The sequence below is a fragment of the Malania oleifera genome, chromosome 1 (assembly GCF_029873635.1).
Source record: "Malania oleifera isolate guangnan ecotype guangnan chromosome 1, ASM2987363v1, whole genome shotgun sequence".
Lineage (NCBI taxonomy): Eukaryota > Viridiplantae > Streptophyta > Magnoliopsida > Santalales > Ximeniaceae > Malania > Malania oleifera.
In genome coordinates this window covers 133,817,095-133,831,263 of record NC_080417.1, presented here as the reverse complement: position 1 = coordinate 133,831,263, position 14,169 = coordinate 133,817,095, and the positions used below count along the sequence as shown (strand labels likewise).

The 14,169-nt window shown below is 33.2% G+C and overlaps 1 protein-coding gene across 1 annotated transcript; it reads right to left on the bottom strand.

The window, feature by feature from the left end:
• Window positions 1-1,086: 1,086 nt before the first annotated feature.
• Window positions 1,087-2,948, bottom strand: LOC131158053 (early nodulin-like protein 1). The gene is made up of 2 exons (XM_058112614.1): window positions 2,394-2,948; window positions 1,087-2,272 (listed from the first exon to the last, which is right to left on the bottom strand). Exons 1-2 carry the CDS (start codon window positions 2,563-2,565, stop codon window positions 1,275-1,277), a joined length of 1,170 nt encoding a protein of 389 aa, XP_057968597.1. The 5' UTR covers window positions 2,566-2,948; the 3' UTR covers window positions 1,087-1,274.
• Between the last annotated feature and the right edge of the window lie 11,221 nt (window positions 2,949-14,169).

Sequence of the window (14,169 nt, the reverse complement as noted above, 5' to 3'; positions counted from 1 at the left end):
AAACTTATGATGTTTTGTATAATAATAAAATTAAATGATATAAATTTCTCTAGGTTCGATCAAAATTTCAACTTCAGCACCTTAATATAGAAACTAAATAGTAATTACAAATCCGCTAAAATTCAAAAGTTCCTTATAAGAAAATTAATTGAGTCCATGAAATCATCCACCCTCTTCATCTACTAATGAATAAACCTTTGAACCTTTGAAATGGAAATCAGTGATTACAAATTGGATCTTCTAGTTACTCGAATAGGCCTTGAAATAACCTCAACCTTGGGGAGTTGTTCATGAAGATAATATCACCCACTGTAAATTTATTCTTATATTTTAGAATTTTAAATTCTATTTAAATAGTTTAGAATAAATATATATTCATTATTTTGAAAACTAAATAGATAAATTAATGAATTTATCTTCGTTTTTGTGTAAAATATTCTTTATTTAACATGAGATAATCTTGAAATAACTTAGAACCATCATAAAAAAAACACAATTGAGATTTTTTTTGAAAATAATCGAGATGTTATTTTAAAAATTAAATTTATTCTACAAAATGAAAATAATTTATTAAATAATTAATGAACTAATTTAACATCTAGTTCATTAATATTTTTTAAAATTATTACTTAATTTAGTAAAAATTACACAAAAATTATTATATTTACAATAAAAATTTTGACCAAAGCAGAACACTCAACAAATTTTCAAACCTATTTTAATTAGAAAAACTCGAAGATGAGATTTTTTTTTCGTTGATGAGATATCAAGATAATCATGCGAATTAATATGTTGAAGCAATTTTATAACCATTTAAAGATGCGAACACCAAATAAAAACGCCATCTCCAAGCATAAAATCTTTTATTATACAGAATTATTATGTTTTAAAAAACTTAAAATTTTTAATTAAGAACAAAAAACTCAACAAAACTTTTCAAAGTTAATTTTAAATCTCAAATTCTTTCAAAAATTAAATATTTTTTCTTTGTAAGTGCCGATTATATTGTCATGATCAAGAAAATCATGCAATTCAAAATTTTTGAATCACCATAAGAGCAACAAATAAAAACAATAAATAGGTTGATTAAATAAAAAATAATAAGAACATGCCCATTAAAAATCAAAATTAATAATCATACATATATGATCGATCAAGTCTGAGAAGCAGGAAATTTTTTTAAAAAAATAAAAAAGACTGAACAAAGCTATGTATAATAAACTAATAAAATCATATGAAAGAATCCAACGAAATGAACAAATCTAAACTGTTGTTCAAATGAAGTTGACCATGGCGATACTCAGAATCAGGGTCACCGATGACACTAAAACGCCGGGGATGAACACGAATGCGCGTGAAGAATTCGGAGAAGGCGCCACAACATTCGCCGAGCTCCCGCCGGACTGAGGGGAGCTCCCTGGCGTCGACGCCGATGAGGTGGGACTGGTGGGTGCCAACGCGGGAGGCGAAAGGGTTGGTGCAGTTTCCGGTGCGTGGGAAGTCGCCGACGGAGATGGTGATGCCGGGTATGGAGAGAGTGAGGGAGGGACAGCTGTAGATGGAGAGGGAGACGGCGTCGTGGGAGTGAAGGCCGGCGTCGGAGACTGTGCAGGTGTAGCCGCCGGAGCTGGAGACTTCGGAGCGTAGGCTGGTGCAGGGGAGACGACAGGAGTCGGCATCACCGGAACAGGAGCCGGTTGAGAGCCGGCCGGCGTGGGAGATGAAGCTGGAACATTACCCGCCGGAGATGGGGTCGCCGGAGCGTATGCTGGTGCCTTCGGAGCGTAGGCTGGTGCAGGGGAGACGACAGGAGTCGGCATCGCCGGAACAGGAGAATGTTGCGTGGGAGATGAAACTGGAACATTACCCGCCGGAGATGGGGTCGTCGGAGCGTATGCTGGTGCTAGTGGTGTGGGAGAGGCAGCGGGAGTGTTCCCTGCCGGCGCCGGCGAAGTGGGTGCCTCAACAGGAGAAGGAGACACGGGGACCGCCGGCGCGTGGGTCACCGGCGCCGGAGCACCGGCGGGTGGAGATTGTTTGGGGGATGGAGGAAGCTGATATTTCCTGACGGCCAAAACCAACACAATTAGCTTCTGGCCGTTCTCGCAGCTACCATTTTTTCCGCTGATGAAGAAGAAAGCGCCCGATCTGTTGAGCACGAACACAGAATTACCATCTTCCATCTTCTTGATCGGATTCTGCGTGTTACACTTGACGTAATCATCTCCCTTGACAACTAAAACAGAGTCCGCACCCTTCTCATACTTAAAATCTGCAAACAAAAATAAAATCAAAACCCAGAACCCGAAAACCTAAAATCAAGTCAAACAAACATAAAACCTAAAAGCCAAAAACCCATAAAGGAAATAACTTTGCTTGAACAGGGGCCTTACAGATAGTGTCATTGACAAGAAACCTGTTCTTCTCCGCCCAGCGATTGTAGTTCAGATTTGGGTTCACGGCCCAACCATGAGATCCCCCAACGTTGAACTGAATAGCTTCCAACGAACAGAGAAAGCCAGCGAGGAAGATAAAAAGGAAACAGAGTCGCCTCTGAAACTCCATGGCTATGCGAAAGAAGTAAACCAAAAACTAAGTGAGACTTGGAAGCTACAGAGGGAGGGATATATATATATATATATATATATATATATAGGCAGAGACCGAGCAAAACGTATTAAGCCTCACGAAATTAGCTTAATCAAATTTCGAATTTCTGAAGATAAGATAAGATAAGAACGAGAAATTAACAAAGAAACGATTGAAGATGAGATGATACGAGAAAGATGAGAAAGAGAGATGGAGGCGTAGACGGAAAGAGGAAGAGAAGCTGAAGTGTAGGCAAGAAATGCGAAAGGGGCAGGGTTATATAGGAAACGGGAGTGTGTGAGAGCAGAGGTTACCGTTGCAGACTGCAGAGGAAATACAGGGGAGGAAGTGAGGGACTTAACTTGGGGCCCTGGTGGGGCGTGGCACTAAATCCGGTGTCGTTTATTTCCTGCTACTTACACGTGGCAGCGTTTCGGATGCTCAACGGTCATGACAATTCAATATTTGGGGTGGGGGGTGTCCTACATGCGTAGGGTTGCATGGGGGTGGGGTCCATGGGAAGGCCTGCTGTGGACCTTGACTCTTCATTATCTTCATTCATGATTATAAGGCTATTTATTTGCTCAAATTTGAATTTTTTGTTTTTTCTGCTCGTTGTTAAATATAAATTATGAATATATGATAATATTTTTTTATGATTTTTTTTTTAAATTTTAAAAATTTATAAAATATAAATTAAATTTTATGATTTTCAAACTTTGCTTATCGTGTAAATTGACATTTGTTACCGTGATTTCCTATTTATAATTAACTTTTTGTGAATTCAATATTAATTTTATACAAGATTTTAACTAAAAAATTTAAATAAAATAATTATTTGAATTTAAAAGTAATTAAGATACAAATATTCAATTTTTTGAAAAAATGATTAAGATAATTTGAAGAATAACTGTTATCAATTTTAATTTTTATGTCTAATAAAATTATTTTGCAAGTTGGGAAATTATTTAGAACCACATATAAAAAAGGACTTTTACAGAAAAAAAAAAAACAGTATATAATTACTTATTATAAGTATTTTGTCCATGCAAGTACTTTCTTTTAGAAAAATAATTTCTCAAAAAATATATTTTTTAAAAATATATAATTTAAAAAATACTTTTTAAAGTAAATGCTTATTTAACCAAATGCATCTTATTAATATAAGTACTTAATTTAAGCGCTTTATATAATAAATACTTATTTCTTAACACGTCGAGAAGGGAGCTTACTCATAAGTTGCATGAACTCGACTTATTCTGTGATTTAACGTAATTCTACTTAAAAAAATTTGAACTGTTCAAATAGTTTAATTAGTAGAATTCAAATTTTAAAATATTTTTTGTGAACTTAACTAAAACTTTTTAATTTTATTATTTTGTATTATATAAATTACATAATATATATGTAAAGTTAATATATATATATACTTTACATGTATATATTTAATATTAATTTATAATTAAATTTAAATTTTAGCCAATTTAAACTAGAATCTTGAGGATTTGTTATCAATTCAATTTTAGTAGAGTTTAACTTCAAATTTGAATATATTCATATTTTGAATACTAAAAATTAATTTTAAAATATAATATTAAATAAATTAAAGATAATTATTTTTTATTTTTATAATAATAATAAAATCAAGCCTCAAGTTCACTAGGTGGAGTCAAAATCTTTTTCTACCAGTTTACTTTATTGTGAACAATTTTTTCTGATGATTTGAAGGCTAGATTAATTTTTATTTTTATTATTATATTTTTATTTTACATTTTTGCATCTATGTTATTCTAATAATATTTTTAACAATCATATGAATTTAATAACCAAAATAAAATTTTATTCTATATAATTTTTAACACTAATAACATAAAACTCATAAAGTCGTTCATTTCATTTCATTTCTAACCGTTGATTTTAGGAGAAAGAGTTTCCAACTACCAATGTGGTCAGAGGCTGACTAGGGATTGTTTGCAAATAGAGTTGGGCCGAAGCCCAGTTTTAGAGTTAGACAAATTGTGTGGGCTGGCATTCTGCTCTATAGAGGCATCTATACCATCCTAGAATTATTTTATTAATTTTTTTTTTTAAATTGATTCTCTTTTACAAAGCATTAAATAATTATTTATTTTCAGCCACTTTTCCGTTGAGTTTCGATTATTTCGCCGCAAAATTAGAGAGTGAAATAATTTGTGAAACATGATACATTTGGATTTTACCATACGTGTTTGTTTGTGCGTAAAAGGTAGAAAAAATAAAAGTCATTAAAGTTGAAAATGTTTTTAGTTAACATTTTTAGTCTTTGCATGGTCTATCATGCACGAGCCGTTAAGACCTCTCGACCTTTTTCTTTCTTTCTCTCTCTTTATGAACATTTATTTTTTCTCTCTTTTTCCATTTTAAATATTGTAATTTTCTTTTCTTAATTTTTAAACATACGACGCACATTACATGTGTACACCTAGTTTATTTTTATTAGTAGATCGACTGTTTTTTGGTCAAAGGGTATGCAGTTTCGTATTGAAATTTAAGTAAAGAAGTATGATACATTATTTTGTTGAGAGCTAACATAAGTTTTGAACGACAAAATAGTATGTATAGTTATTACAAATTTTCAAAAATTGATTTCTTATTTTCAAGAATAGCAACTAAAATAGTTTCTACCCATTGCACTATTTGATGCAGCCTATGATGGACCCACATGTCATGGCACCAATAAATGCAGGTTTGTGTGACGCAGGCTTGTGATGATATAAGCCCACGTGGCGGGGCATAAGGGGGTGCAAGTATGTGGGACCACATACATGTACCCACTAGAGCCCTATCACCTCAGTCGATGTCATCATGGGCCCCAGTCATGAGCATTTTCCTAATTTTAATGGTGATATAATATAAGCGCCTAACTAAAAACATCGTGAGCAAGAATTAACATGCTTGTATGCCTGTTTTCTAGATACTAAACATGATGCAAATGAGTCGTACATTCATTATATTATACATATAAAGACTAAGATTCATTCGTCACATATTTAACATTTAAAAAATAGATAAAAGGAGACCGTGGAAGGACAAGTGCCCTATATAATTTCTACATAACGAGATGACATAAAATTTAAAAGTAAAAAAAAATAAAAATAAGCGTACACACATACATGTACTATTGTGAGTTACATGTAAATTCATATATTACATATTTACACAACTTGTTGCAACATATATAATATAAATTTAATAACTCTATTATTTCATGCGATGACAATCAAATTACTCATACATTGAGTTTTGATGGATTTCATAACATTTTTATCGATAAAAGTATTATCGAATTAAAAAAGTATAAAAAATTCATAATTATCTATGTTATATATATATGGGTGTATGTGTGTATAATATCCACTGTAAATTGTTATCAAACTCATGAAGTAGATTTGATGAAATTAGAAATTAAGGGATTGTTTTGTATCATTTGTGATTTCTACTTTATATTTTAGTCATTTTACAATGAAGAAAATGATTGTATGACAATGCATTAATTTGTGTTTTCATTGTCCATTTTTATCAATTTTTTTTTTAAAATTTAGTATTCGATTTTTGTTTACCTTGCCAATACATTAATATCTATAAGTAAATTTTTTGAAATTAAAACAACAATATAATTTTTAATTAAACCATTAAAATTTATAATATAATTAAAATTAAATTATTCATAACATTTGTAAAATTTTGAAAAAATAAAATAATTTAAAAATATTTTCACTGTCTTTTAATTGTCATGCACAATTCTTGTAACACTAAAAACTAAGTTTTGAAATATAATAATTAGAAAATTTTTTATATTATTTATTTATATTATGATATTATTAACTATTAATTATTTATTTTTATTTAATTAAAAAAATGAATATTATTAAATCAAAATTTTAATTTAAGTTTTAAAAATATTAACTCAATAGAGAATGAAGATTAATTTGAAATTCTTTTTTAAGATATTGCTTGTCATGAATTTTGAACTTTGAATTTGAATTTATGTAAATTTAAATATAATATATAATATAAAATTATATTATTTTTTCGACACTGGGGCCGTACTAACCGTTGCTTCAGTTCCTAGAAGCTTTGCTCGCATTCCTCAGTCCAGTCAAACGTATTGTTCTGCTTTGTAAGCTGCGTCAGAGGATCTAATAATTTAGAAAAGCCCTCGACGAATCGGCGATAGTACTCGGTTAGACCGAAGAAACTTCTAATCTCATGCACATTTTTCAGTCTCGCCCAATCAACTACCGCCTCTACTTTGCTCGAGTTTGCTGAAATTCCTTCTGTGGACACTACATGCCCCAAAAATGCAGCATGTTCCAACCAAAATTAGCATTTCTTAAATTTAGCAAATAATCTCTTCTCTCTGAGTACTTGAAGTACCAGCCTCAAATGAGTTTCATTGAAACGCCCCGAACCCTAAAACCCAAGCCTGGTGCATTATACCTGATCATATCCTGATAAATCATATTTCATAACATACGCAGCGGAAAACATAATCATAATCTCCATATAACAATATACCAGAGTTTACTAATTCAAACTATAATTCATATTAAATCATCCAACAAATGCATTTCCATAAATCTACATAACTCCCAAAATAATTCAGTATTTTCACAATCATTCCTTACTCAATAGCCTTAAAACATAAAGACATAAAACTTAAATATTTACTTTCTACAAAAACATCATTAAAATGTTTATGCCCTTTTTCTTATATCTCCCAATAATGCTATAAAAACCTTGAGCTCTCTAAGTTCGACCTCGAAAAAATCCTGAAAAAAAGATAAATTCATATTCGGGTGAGACACATCTCAGTAAGGGAAGAAATCATATATTAAAGCAGTGCGTGGTAAACATGAGTTTATATATGACATATTATTTAACATTTGAAAAAAAATCGTTAACATAATTTCTGAAATCATTCCCTGAACCTAATCAAACACATGCAAATATTTAACCCACGAGATTACCTGAGGATAGGGGTGATTATTTGCCCATACAAGTAGCACCCCTCTGCTCTGATATTTTTGACAACCCAAAGGTCGCAGCTAAAGCATACCAGGGCACTCACCTTACTCAGTAAGCCCTTAAGTGACAAATTGATCTTGTACTCACGCAGTTCATACAAAAGTTTACCGGCAAAGGCCCTAAGGATAGGGAGATCTACCCGCCCATACAAGTAGGTTCCCTCTACCCTAGTACGTTATGTGGCTACTGCCACATCTGTAATTACTAGTGCACTCGCCTTACTCAGTAAGCCCTCAGGCAAAAGATACACCTCGCCCAATCATAACATGTTTTACATACATACATACTTCTAATATCATAATACATCATTCTTTTCTGTCATTATACATTCATGCACATTCCTTCCTGTTCATAACTTAACTTTGCATTTCGTTTCATTTTAAGTGACTCTTTCCCATTTACATCATTTACCTTTGTCATTTCATTTCATTGCCATTTCATCGTCATTTCATTGCATAACATTTCATTTCATTACTTCGTACTACAGCTGGTCTTTAGCCATCATCAGTTAGTCTAAATAGAAACGTGCTAGATCTGCTAACACAGCTCCTTTTAGCTGTCATCAATTAGTCTACACAGAAGTGTGCTAGATCTGCTAATATGGCTGTCTTTCTGCTGTCTTACATTTACATGGTTGCATTTAACATACACAGGCAATATTGTCCATATCATTTTTTATTCTCATTGTTTTACTTAACCTGCATCTCATACATTTAACATATATTTACACAGATTCTCATGCCACACAATTTAGCAATAAAATTCATACACTGCCTGTAAAATAAGTTAATCAACATTTAATGTTTATATACTGAAAATACATTTCATTTCTTACTTAATTATCCTGAAAATATTTCCCACTTTCATCAATTCATTTTCACATGTACATATCTAATAATCAACCCTAAACTCGAAGGAAATATAATTTAAACAGTTGAATTTTACCCATCGAAACATATACACGTACATATAACACAATTTATTTTTTCATTAAATTCATAAAAATTTTGATTTAATATATATTTTTTCCCTTACCTGATTTCTTGAATTACGCCAACAGGGACTCCGAAAAATACCTGTGGCGCTTACCCGGACCCTAAAATTAAATTCCTAGTTCCAATAAATTATTCTTTAATAAAATAGTAATTTAATACTTCCTAGGGCCATAATTCCTAAATAAATAATAATACCCTTAAATTTAGCCAAATTCTCAAATTTCTCAAATCCCACTCTCGCTTTGGAGTAGGGATTAGAAAATTTCAATTGAAAATTTACCTATGTCAAAATGATTATGACGACGACTAGGACCCCGTGGTGGTGTCCGTTCGTCGATTTAACCACATACTAACGGAGAAATTGAGAAAATGAGAAAAAATTACCTTTCCCCAGGAGGAGTGCCTAAGCCGTTCCCATAGAAAATCTGCTACAGTAGAAATGTCGGTAGCGGGACCAGAATTCCAACGGCACCTTCTGTTTCTCGATCCATCGCAAACTCGCCAAGTAATTGAGAGAGAGAGAGACGGAGACGGAGGTGGCTAGCGCGCGCAGGAAAATTTCACAAAGGGGGGGGGGCGCCAGATCTTCTTCTCCTTCTTCTTTCTTCTTCTTATCTTCTTTCTGTCAGATACTTTATATATATATATATATATATATATATATATATATTTTAATAAATTTCTTTTATATATATATATATATCATTCTAATTAGCTTTTTTTTAAATCCAATGTAAAAATATTTAATTTAATAACTAATTATTTAATTATTTAATTTATCTTAATTTAATTTAATTTTTTTAATAATAATAATTATTATTATTATTATTATTATTTTTCCCATGCCATTCCTTTTATTTATTTATTTTTTATTTTATTTATTATTTTTTTCCAAATTATTTTAATCATTTTAAATTTTCAGGTCTTTATAAGCTCTGTAGGACTCCTCGAATAAACTAGGATGTCATCGATGAATACTACCACGAACTGATCTAAGTACTCGTGGAACACCCTGTTCATAAGATCTATAAATGGTGCGGGAGCATTCGTCAAACTGAACGACATAACCAAAAATTAATAACGGTCATACCGGGTTCGGAAAGCTGTCTTCGATACATCCTTTGATTTCACCTTCAACTGATGATACTCGGATTGCAGATTGATCTTAGAGAAAACCTGAGTGCCCTCCATCTGGTCAAACAGATCGTCAATATGAGGTAACGGGTATTTATTCTTCACTGTCACCTTATTAATCCCCCTGTAGTTAATAGATATCCTCATCAACCCATCTTTCTTCTTTACGAACAATACCAACGCTTAGCTCCCCAGGATGATACGCTCGGTCTAATGAACCCATTGTCAAGAAGTTCCTGTAACTGCTCCTTTAACTCCTTTAATTCAGCCGGAGCCATTCGGTATGAAGCCTTGGAAATTGGAGTCATCCCTGGAGTCAACTCAATGGTGAACTCCACCTCACAATCAGGAGGTAACCTCGGTAAGTCCTTCGGAAACACATCCTAGAACTCCTTAATTACTAGGATATCCTCCATTTTCAGTCCTTCCTTTGGTGTTTCTTTCACCTGTGCTAGGTACCCCTAGCAACCCTCCAGAAGTAATCACCTTGCTTGAATCGCTGAAAGGATCCATGGTGCAGAACACACACACGAACCGACGAAATTAAATTCCTACTCCCCTGGAGGTCTGAATACTACCTCCTTCTTGTGACAGTCAATACTTGCATAGCTGGATGCTAGCTAATCCATCCCTATAATAATGTCGAATCCATGCATATCGAAGACAATTAGACTAGTAGGAAGCCTCCTCCCCTTAATCTCCAGTGGATCGTTTCTAATCACCTTACTGCATATACTAACCGACCAAGTCGGTGTAACTATGGCTAACTCGACATCCAATGGCTGTATTTCTACTCTGCACAATTTAATAAACCCCCAAGATACAAACGAGTGAGTCGCACTTGAATCAAAGAGCACAACAGCTTTATTTTAAAGCATATAAATGTTACCTGTAACTACATCTCCTGTGTGCTCGGCGTCATGGAATATACCCACGCTTGGGCGGTACCCCTCTGGTGACCACCTCGGGGTGTTTGGTTACCGCTCCTATACTATTGTTGTGGGGGTGTGTAATTCACCATTGCGTGATAGTCCCGCTGTAACACCTTAGAAAATGATAGGTTTGGGAATGTAAAAAAAAAAATTAAATAAATAAATAAATAATTTAAGATTTAAAATTAAATTGAATAATAAATAAATAAATTAAATAATAAAAATTATGAATTATGTAATGCAAAATATATATATATATATAGGTTAAAAGTTATTATTATTATTATTATTATTATTATTATTATTATTATTATTATTATTATTATTATTATGTTAACTATTACCCGAAGCTTCTTTGAAGCTTTAGCCTTTCTGAAATTATGAAGAAACAGACACCTCCCACTTTGCCTTCCAGCGTCTCTGTAACGACCAACCTAATTATCTGGTTTTTTTTTTCTTTTTTTTTTAAAACATACTCTGATACCATAATATTACCCTAAGCAGCAGGAAGCAGAGATCATACAAACATAACCATAATATACCATACAAAACCAATACCAGAGTACTACTGTGTTTCTCAAAATATACACATATAACTGTTTTTTTTCAAAAATTTCCTAAACTATACTGGGATATACAAAAACGCTCCCAAAAATGATACCCACTCTCTGTCAGGGCACTACAAACGCTCCTCTATTTGCGAGCCTGATCTGCTCGCCTACCTGGATCACCTGAAAAATGATTCAACACTAGGGTGAGCCAACGCTCAGTAAGAAGAAATATGCTATTACTAGTGTGTGACAAATGAGTTACTATATATATATATATCATGAAATCTGTTTCATATAAACATGAATAAATGAGTACAAAAGTACAATACAAATAATAAAGCACACCACCCCTTTTCCCTATTACTTAACATATTAGTATTATGGTTATAATTCAAAATACTTCTAGTGTATATAGTAGGGTCCCTGTTTTTGTAAATCAACACGTAAGTAATAGTAACTGAAACTGTTCCCTGTGGCTACCTGTGTCATAACATGCCCCTCATGACGAGGTTGTGCCGCTCGTAGGCTGGATTTACCCTGGCTGGCCAACCGAGGATAAATCACTGAACTCCGTCAGTCGACCTGCCCTCCTCAACCTATATCTGGATGGGGAGCCTAACCTCTTCTAGGGCTTAGGTGGTCGACCGTACCACGTATATTTGAATAGGTGGTTGCACTCATAAAATAACATAGTATCTGTAGCAACGGTACCGTGCTCTATAGCTGCAAGTCCAACAGGGTCTGATATCATATAATATATTTTTATACATAATTAACTGATTTACCGTGATTCTGAAGTACTAAAATAACCATGATGCTGCATAACTTACTGAAATCTGAATAATCATAACATGGACTGCATATTCGTAATACTGGAATTCGTATAATTATGGTACTGAGATTCATAAAATCATGGTACTGAAATATCGTAAAATCATGGTACTGAAATCCATAAGATCATGATACTGAAGTTCGTATAACCATAATACTGAAATTCATGAAATCAGGAAATTAAATTCATAAAACATATCCCCGTACTATATACATAATCACAAGCCACACGATACTAAAATACGTAATTTTTCGTAAATAAATAAACTGTATAATATTTAAAAATTTCCTAACATAGCATATTTCCCTTATCTTAACTCTGAAAAGCCCCTACTATACTCTAGCCCGATACCCGCAGGGCCTCCTATAAAACATCTTGAAACCAATATTTTCCAGAACTAAACATCAGTATTTTTCTGCCTGTATCATTTCCTATAACTACCACAAGGCCAAAAGGAGACTAAAAGGCCTTACCTTGAATTTGGGATGATTTCCAACTCCGATTTCCCGACGATCCGCTCCGGTAGATGCGTGGAGAACTCTGCCAGGAGCATTGTAGTAGCTTCGGATCGTCGATCTGGCGACCGGTGGGGCCGAAAATGAAGAGAGAAGGGAGAGGGAGTCATAGGAGAGAGAGAGAGAGAGAGAGAGGTGAGAGAGAGAGAGTGGCGAGTGAATGAAAAAAATCTCGGGTTTCCACTATTTATCGGACTGGGTTCGTCGACGAGACACATCACTTCGTTGACGAATCCTTCAGTAAATTCGTCGATGAAGCCCTGTGTTCATCGACGAAATTTAGAGAAACCCGAACCGTCTCTCGATATTTTCTTGTCGACGAAGCCCTGTGTTTGTCGATGAAATTATGAAGACCTTCATTGACGAAACCCTGTGTTCATCGACGAAGTCTACGGCCTCCTTCTATTTTTGTATCTATTTTCTCTCCCTTTTAATTATTAAAATGCTCATTTTTCTTCGGGTCACTACAGTCTCTCCTCTCGTCTCCTTCGTTCTTTTTCCCTCTCCTCATTTTCTCGGTCAATATTCAACCAATTGAAAAATCGAAAATACCATTGGGTTCCTATCTTCGCCACCAAAATTTCTACCAGAGCAAATTTATCGTGGGAGCGACATAGGCATCACTCCTAGGGAAAGATATACTCAATCTCTTTCCTCAATTTCTCATTGAGTCTTTAGCTAAATCGATGATCGGACACCATCACGGGATCCTAATCTCGATCGTCGTCATTTTGGGTGAAGCGAATTTTCAATTTGGGGGTCTTAGGCATCACTCCAAAGTAAGAGTGAGATTTAGGGAATTAAGGAGATTGGTTGTTTTAGGGGGTTTAATTGTTATTTGAAATTTATGGGTTTAGAAAATATTAAAATAATATTTTATTTAGGATTGATTTGATTAAATTAGGATTATTGAATTATTCGGGTGAGCACCACAGGCATCGTTTTGGGGTCCCTGTTGGCGTAGTTTCAGGAAACTAGGTAAGGGGATTAAGTTAAGTCAATAATTTTATAGAATTTGAATCAATTTAATTGTTCTGTATATGTATCTGTATATATATATATATATATATATTGTAACGACCAAAAAAAAAATAATGATAATAATTAAAAAAATTATTAATTAAAAAATTATTATTATTAATTAATTAATTACTATTAAGAAAATTAATTAAATTAAGAAATTTAACGATTTTGGATATATATATATATATATATATATGTATATATATAAAAGTATATATGTAAATATATATATATATATATATATATATAAGTATATATATAAATATATAATAAAGTTTAAAGTATGGATTAAGGAAAGAAAGAAAAAAAGAAAAAAGGAGGAAAACTTAATTCTTAAGTTTCCTGGAGCAGAGGAAAGCAGAAAAAAAAAAAAAAAAAATCTCTTAGCTCAGGTTCTCCACTCCTCTTCTTTTTATAATTTCGCGGCGGTTTCTTGTCCAATTGAAAATCCAAAAATACTACTAGACTTTATTCTCTGCCACCGACATATCTACAAAAGTGGATTTGTCGTAAGAGCAACGTGGGCATAAC

Coding starts and splice junctions, on each gene's coding strand:
- LOC131158053 (XM_058112614.1), bottom strand. CDS start 2,565: ATGGAGTTTCAGAGGCGACTCTGTTTCCTTTTTATCTTCCTCGCTGGC. Junction 2,273..2,393: donor TCTTGTCAATGACACTATCT/GTAAGGCCCCTG, acceptor TTTTGTTTGCAG/ATTTTAAGTATGAGAAGGGT.